This window comes from Procambarus clarkii, chromosome 9 (assembly GCF_040958095.1).
Source record: "Procambarus clarkii isolate CNS0578487 chromosome 9, FALCON_Pclarkii_2.0, whole genome shotgun sequence".
NCBI lineage: Eukaryota > Metazoa > Arthropoda > Malacostraca > Decapoda > Cambaridae > Procambarus > Procambarus clarkii.
Genome location: NC_091158.1, coordinates 30,152,648 through 30,159,762, shown reverse-complemented (window position 1 = coordinate 30,159,762; position 7,115 = coordinate 30,152,648). Strand labels below are relative to the sequence as shown.

The 7,115-nt window shown below is 38.9% G+C and overlaps 1 protein-coding gene across 1 annotated transcript; it reads right to left on the bottom strand.

Moving 5' to 3' along the window:
- Positions 1–264: 264 nt before the first annotated feature.
- On the bottom strand, positions 265–5,263 carry LOC138362853 (uncharacterized). Its single transcript, XM_069321425.1, has 4 exons — positions 5,122–5,263; positions 4,837–5,081; positions 3,523–3,786; positions 265–2,616 (listed from the first exon to the last, which is right to left on the bottom strand). Exons 1-4 carry the CDS (start codon positions 5,261–5,263, stop codon positions 265–267), a joined length of 3,003 nt encoding a protein of 1,000 aa, XP_069177526.1.
- Between the last annotated feature and the right edge of the window lie 1,852 nt (positions 5,264–7,115).

The following is a 7,115-nucleotide window of genomic DNA, read 5'->3' as shown; positions in this document are numbered from 1 at the left end:
GACTCTTGATGGTCTTGTGCTCAGTTGAGTAGAAGCATTGCTCTTTGAAATTTGGGTTACAGGTATATCTGTAGAACACTCGTGTTCTACTAACTCTAAAGGTACTAATTTCTCTAGTGCTTTCAAGGTAGTAGTGCCTCGACACTGAACTTTAACAATTCGTAATACACCATGGCGGTCAGGATGGATGTCAACAATTTTACCTATAGGCCAATCTGACCTGGGTCCATCACTGTCTACTAGGACAAGATCACCTGGTTTAAGTTAAACTTTATTGCATGGGCTTGCAGCTCCATAATGATATTCTCTTAAAGCAGTTAAATATTCACCTGTCCAGACCTCATTCCATTTCTCTATTACTCTTGAAAGGTGTTTATAACTCTCCACCAAGTCACTTACTTTGACACACGAAGGGTCAGCTGGATCCTCGTCTCCTAGAGATATTAGAGGGCTCAGAAGACCACCATGAATCAAATGAGAAGGGCTTAGGGGTTCTCTTTGGGAGAAATCTTCTGTTAAGTCGGTTAGAGGTCTGTTGTTGACTCGTGCTTCAATTTCCACGACAAGGGTCTGTAACTCTGTGAGATTAATTTTCTGCCGGTGTAAGGTTTTTCTTAGGCATTTCGTAACAGTTCCCACCATTCTTTCGTAGAAACCGCCGTGCCATGGTGCTCTTGGAGGAATAAATTTCCAATAGCATTGTCTCTGTTTGAGCACAGAGTGTACTTCTGGATGGTTCCATATTTCTTGTAAGCAAGCTTCTCCTGCCACGAAGTTAGATCCATTATCTGAGATCATTAATTTTGGGCAAGATCTTCGTGCAGCAAATCTGCGAAAGGCTTGCAGAAAGGCTTCTGCACTCATGTCAGAAGTGACTTCTAAATGTACTCCGCGTGTGGTAGCACACGTGAAAAGGCAAATGTAGGTTTTCACTGGAATCTTGTCCGGTGTGCCTGTTAAAATTAGTGCTCCGGTATAGTCGACACCTGTGGTTTCAAAGGGACGAAGGTGGACGACTCGCTCCTTAGGTAGGGGCGGTGGACCTGGATAAGGACACACTCGAGCATCATATCTCTTGCAGATTACACAAGACTTGATTAAAGATTTGACAGTTTGGCGACCTTGGGGAAGCCAAAAACGTTGTCTGATTTCAGTAAGAGTATCTAATACTCCACCATGCAATGTATTATGCTCATGGTAATGTAAAACTATGAGTTTAGTAATGAAGTGGTGACGTGGAAGAAGTATAGGATTCTTCGTATCTAAATTTATTTCTGCGTGAAGCAGACGTCCGCCGCATCTCAAAATGTTATAGTTGTCTGAGTCAAGCCAGATACCCAGAGACTTACTCAACCTTTCTGGGAGATGTTCATATTCCTTCTCATAAGTCTCTTGTTGAGCTTGTTTGACCCAATATTTGATGGAACTAGGAAATCGATACTTGATCCCCATCTTGTTGATGAAATCAAATACCATTTCTGTAACTCTTAGTAATTTACTTAAATTGGAGTAACGATGAGGATTGATAGCTAAAATTTGAAGGGGTACTGGATCCACAACAGGGGTAGTGATATTGGTCACAATGACTTGCGGCTTCTGTTGGGGCCACTGGCCACTAACTAGCCATTGGGGTCCATTAAACCACATCTCGGTTTTAACTAATTGCTTTAAAGTCAAACCTCTGGATAAATTGTCAGCTGGATTGTCCTTGGTTGGGACATGTCTTAATTTATAACCAACAGACAATTCTCGAATTTCCCTTACTCGATTGCTGACATAGGGAGTTTTGTTGTTGTCGTTTTTTACCCACTGCAATACTGCCTCATTGTCTGACCACACTACTATTTCACCAAGGTGAACATTACTGAGGGTTTTGATCAGGCAATGAGCCAGTCTTACACCTACTAATAAGACAGATAATTCCATTTGGGGTAGTGACCTCCTTTTAATCAGGGCTACCCTTGCCTTAGATGTAAGCAAAAATGATTGTTGAGTATTAACTAGATAAGCTACTGAGCCATACGCTTTGCCTGAAGCATCGCAGAATACATGTAAATTTGTGGGTAAATTTAGTCCTAAGGTATTTCGGGGAAACTGTAGAATACTAAGTTTGTTGTAATCAGAAATCAAATGCTGCCATTTTTCTTGGAGATCCTTCTGCAACGTTTCATCCCACCTCAAATTCCTTTGCCAGCACTCCTGCATAAGGAGTTTACCCTTAATTAGAATAGGACTGAGTAGGCCTAAAGGGTCAAATGGCTTGCTGACATGGGAGAGTAGTTTTCTCGTGGTTAGAGGTGAATGATTGAAATCCACTGACATGATATTCAATTTGTCTGTGGAAGTATTCCACTCCATGCCTAAGACTTTCAATTTGTGAGGTACCTTATAATCAGGGAATTCTTCCTCGAATATTTGGTTGAGTTTTTTATTATTGGAGGCCCACGACTGTAGGAGCATGTTAGCTCCCAACAGTTCACGATTAGCCTCGTGGTAGATTTCCACTAGTTTATTCTCATCATTAGTGGTTCCTTGAAAATTGTCAACGTATAAATTGTTGCTAATCTCAGTCTTGTAGGGGCTATTAGACTTCTTAAGATGTGTATCCAGAGTAGCCTGGAGTAAGAATGGTGAAGATGTCGCTCCGAACAGTACTGAGGCAAATCTATAAGTAATGATTACGCTATTAGGATCCTGTGGATCTTTAACCCAGAGAAATTTAGTAAAATCACGATCCGTCTCTTGTAAGCCTACTCTTATTAAAAAGGCCTTACTAATGTCTGCCGTATAGGCGAAAACACCAGAGCGAAATCGTAATTAGATATCTTGTAGTCTGGGTTAGGCTAGGTCCAGTTTGTAGACAATCATTTAATGACACACTGTCTGCCTTTAATTTGGCACTACAATTAAATACAACCCTGATTGGTGTTGTAACTGAATCTTTCAGGACAGCATGATGTGGCAAATAATGGCTTGTCTTATGGTTGTCTTCTTCAACAACTTCTATAAATTTGTTAGCAAGTTGTTGCTGTATTAAAGCATGATACAGTTGCAATTTATCTGGTTGCTTCCGTAGCCTAACTAATTGAGAATTTAATTGGGTTGAGGCCATGAAATAATTTACTGGAAGCTGTGGGTGGTTCAGCTTCCACGGGAGTCTCACCCAATATTGATTATCTTGGAAAATCACAGTATCAAGATATTGTTGATACGTACATGTGTCATCTGGACTGGGTTGATTAGGGACTATGCCTAAGGTGTCCAAATCCCATAATTTGTTAACAGGGGGATTGGACTCATCATCCTCAGTTTCGTCTCTGTCATGTAGTGGTGACTGCTCTAGGCCTAGTCACGCCACTATTGAATTAGTTGATTGATTACTAGTAGATTTAGAATGTTGTTGGATCAACACCGGTCCTGTGAGTAGTTTACCCCAGCTGACAGTAACAAGTTTACACCTCATTGCCTGGTGCATCCAGTAATAAATCTATAATAAAAGTCAGCTCCAATGAGAATACCTACATCGTTGAGACAGTCTGTATATATTTTATGATCTGCTAGCCTAATACCGCCGCGTTTAAGAAATTTGACTGTTTGAGCAAGACCTGTAACATGTAAATCTGAGGGGATCTTGTCAACGACTATGGCTTGAATTGGACTGGTGCAGCCTCCTAAATGTACCAAGACATTAACAACCTGGTAGTCACGAGGTCCACTATTGGTTAGGAATCCAGAGATATTCAAATTCACTCGAGCAATAGGCTTCAGTATCAACTGATCAACTAGCTGTTGAGAAATAAAGGTTTTTGCGAACCTTGGTCAAAGAGACCACGAGTAGAAATTCTAGATACCTTGGTAATTAATTTTAATTGAGCTGTTGGTAACGTAGTTGTGTTATTCGACTCTGTTGCAAGTACACTTATGTCTTGATGCACCTTGTAATACTGTACAGAAGTAGAATTTGTAGTCTTCTTATGAGGATTGGTTGATCTTGATTGATCACTACCACACAAGGAATAATGGTGTCTACCCTTGTGGCACTTGTTGCACATACGTAAGGAGACCGTACAGCTATTGGGGTCATGAGGACCCGTGCACCTTGTGCATCTGTGTAATACTTGCAAACGATGAATTCGGGTGTTATAGTCTGGATAAGTACTACACTTATAAGTAAGATGTTCATTATTGCAGAACAAACACCTTTTCACTGTAGGATAAGTCGTAGGTGTGGTGCTCACTACAGGGTTTATAGGGTTTGTACCTGTGTATGTACCTACATTTCCAGATTTCCATTTCAGAGATGATTTATTGAAATCTGGATTTACTACAGTAGTTGCAGTACGTTGGGGTTTATGATGAGAGTTAGTAGAGAAGTTTGTAACACTCTTCCCATCTTGGTTGGCTCTTTGTCTTTCGACTAGGGTATGTAAACCTTCTGTAATTTCATTCATGGTCAGAGAGGTTTATTGTACATAGTACACAATTTATCTAAAGTTTCTCTTGGAAATTTGCGCCTTACAACTACTTTTGTCATCCATTCAGCAGTCTGAATTTGGACTTTAAGGCTTAAGGCCTTGAGTAAAGATTCTAACTCTAGTCTGAAAGTTTGGAGAGAATCTGTAGAATTATTAGCAGATGGTAAATTCAGCAATTTTTGGACTAAGATAGTAATAGTTCTTTCCTTGTATCATTGTTGCTCTTAAGCAATTGAACAGCTAGGTCGTCACCATCACTGGTCAGTGTTATGTTAGAGATTACCTTCAAGGCTTCATTTCGTAACAAGCCTTGTAAATAAGTGAACTTGGTTGTTTTAGGGATGTTAGTTTTAGAGTCTACTGCATCCACGAATTTACACCAGAAATCATCACAACTCTCATTCTCGTTACCAGAGAATGTGGGTATATTGATCTGAGGTAATTTGACATCAGGATCTGGATGTGCAGTTGAGGCTGTTATTAATTTGTTTTTAGCAATTTGCTTTTTAAATGGTTGAAGTTTAACCTGTACATCATCTTCGTACTGGGCTAAATCATTTACAATGTCCTCCAGTTCAGTTTCACCTATTGAGGTTTGGTAAAGTTCTGTCAAGTACAGAATCATATGTTGCTTAATATGCTTTACCTTCAGCAACTTGAAGTAGGTCTTCTAATTCAATGTAGTCAACAGGTGACTGTTGTGACAGATTTTGACACTTGGTAATCTGTCGGGTCAAGTGACCTTTCAGACCAATAAGGGTCTTTTTCATTTTGTCAGCCACTTCCATCTTGCTGGGTAAGGGCTGGTCTGATAGTAAATAGTTGTTACTGATGTAACTGGGATATTGGCTCATTCAATGGAGCTCAATATCAATATAATAGCCTAATGTATTTGAATAGACTATACTACCTCGTTTAGAGATTAATTTACCTACCTAACAATGGATAGCTAATATTTTGAGTAGTACTCGAATGCCACTATTGGATTTTCGTCCGGCTAGCTCATCAATTATCACCATTCGATACAACAGTGAACATTCGGCAGTACTCAAAATATAATACACGAATAATATGTTAAAAGCACAAAAAGGGTTTTGGCGATCCCACCCCAAATCAGGGTCAGGACAATCTAAATAATATGTATGTACACCAGTACTGTCTAGTACAGTACTCGCTAAATAATTCCTACCTAGGAATGACTAAATGGTTTAGGCTGCATTTGTACAAACATTAGTACAATTACAGTCTAAATATCCTACTTCATCAAAGGTTGGCATATATGCAATGGAGCAGTAATATAGATATATAGTGCTATGTTTTTGGGATTTTTTGTTTGTGCTTAGAAATACAAGTGAAAATTTTTAAATATATAACACTAAGGCTACTTTATACATAAAGTATTAATAAAATGTTGATAATAATTAATGAGTTTTAGGCTGTAATATGGGTAGTCTGCTGACAGCCGTAAATAATGAAATATACTGGTAAATAGCCTAATAATCTTAACACACTAGTTGGTGTTAGTAAATAGTTAATTATGTGGGGCCAGTAATTTGGGTGAATATACTGGACCCTAAATGATTTATGGTACATGTATCTAGGTTCGAAGGACCAAAATTTAGTTGGGGAAAACCTGACTCCAATAACTAATAATTAAATATATACTTCGATAGCTATGAAGGACCACCATTTTTTGAGAAAAAGTGGAAAACAAAATAAGACAATGGAAAAACTGATCCCAAGAACTAGTGTCCTATGGATCTTAGTGAAACTGTATTTCTTATATAAATGGAGTCAAATTAACCTACACAAAATTGGGGGGTTACATGCTAAAAGATTAATACATCGCTAGCATTATTCTGGTGCTGGTTCTTCACCAGAATAAATAAAATATGAAAGTAAATAAGGTTGATTATATAATATTAATTGGAGGTAAATGCTCTACAATATACTACTGAAATGTTGAACAGCATCAGCAATCAATGGGTTAGTGTGATTGATCTCTTTGAGAGATCACTACTGTAACTACAGAGTTATTTCTACAGATAAAAAAGGGGCAGCTTAGCTGTAAATCTAGTGAGGTGTAATCCGTTCCTATGCTCCACCGACGACGTGTTGCATAGGGCAAATTATTGCACGGGATGGTGCGGAAGCCTAACACCTCGATTGACGTCGCCTTGGTACTGAAAGGCAATTACATTGTAGAAATCTTCTACATAATAAGTAACTACAAATACATCCTAAATAATGAGGATAACTGTAGGAAATTTCAGCCAATATCGGTGCAATTTATATTCAAGCACTGTTAATTCTCTTTTGAGAAAATAATGAAATTAATCATCTATTTAGATGGTAAATTTACTTAAGACACGTACGGAATTGTATTATTTGTTCTACGGCCTAACGACAACTAGCCTAAATGTTAATTGTGGCCACATAATAACAAAAAGGTGAACCTAGCTGCCAAGCCGCGTGTCCGTTGATGTGGAGACTTGAGCAATTCTTCGTCCTCCAGCTGCTTCTTGAATGGCGTTGACTTTGGAATTGCTCATATGCTAGTCTGGGACACGGCTATTGTGCCAGATAACGTGGCACCGCTCTACTGGTCGTTGGAGCGAAATAAATGGGATCAAAACGTAG

What these genes read in the sequence shown, in the direction of transcription:
- LOC138362853 (XM_069321425.1), bottom strand. Translation starts at nt 5,263, where the DNA reads ATGGAAGTGGCTGACAAAATGAAAAAGACCCTTATTGGTCTGAAAGGT. An exon ending in CCTACTTCAAGTTGCTGAAG is followed by an intron (nt 5,082 to 5,121) that starts GTAAAGCATATT and finishes TGTACTTGACAG; the next exon opens with AACTTTACCAAACCTCAATA. An exon ending in GGTGTAAATTCGTGGATGCA is followed by an intron (nt 3,787 to 4,836) that starts GTAGACTCTAAA and finishes ATTTCTCAACAG; the next exon opens with CTAGTTGATCAGTTGATACT.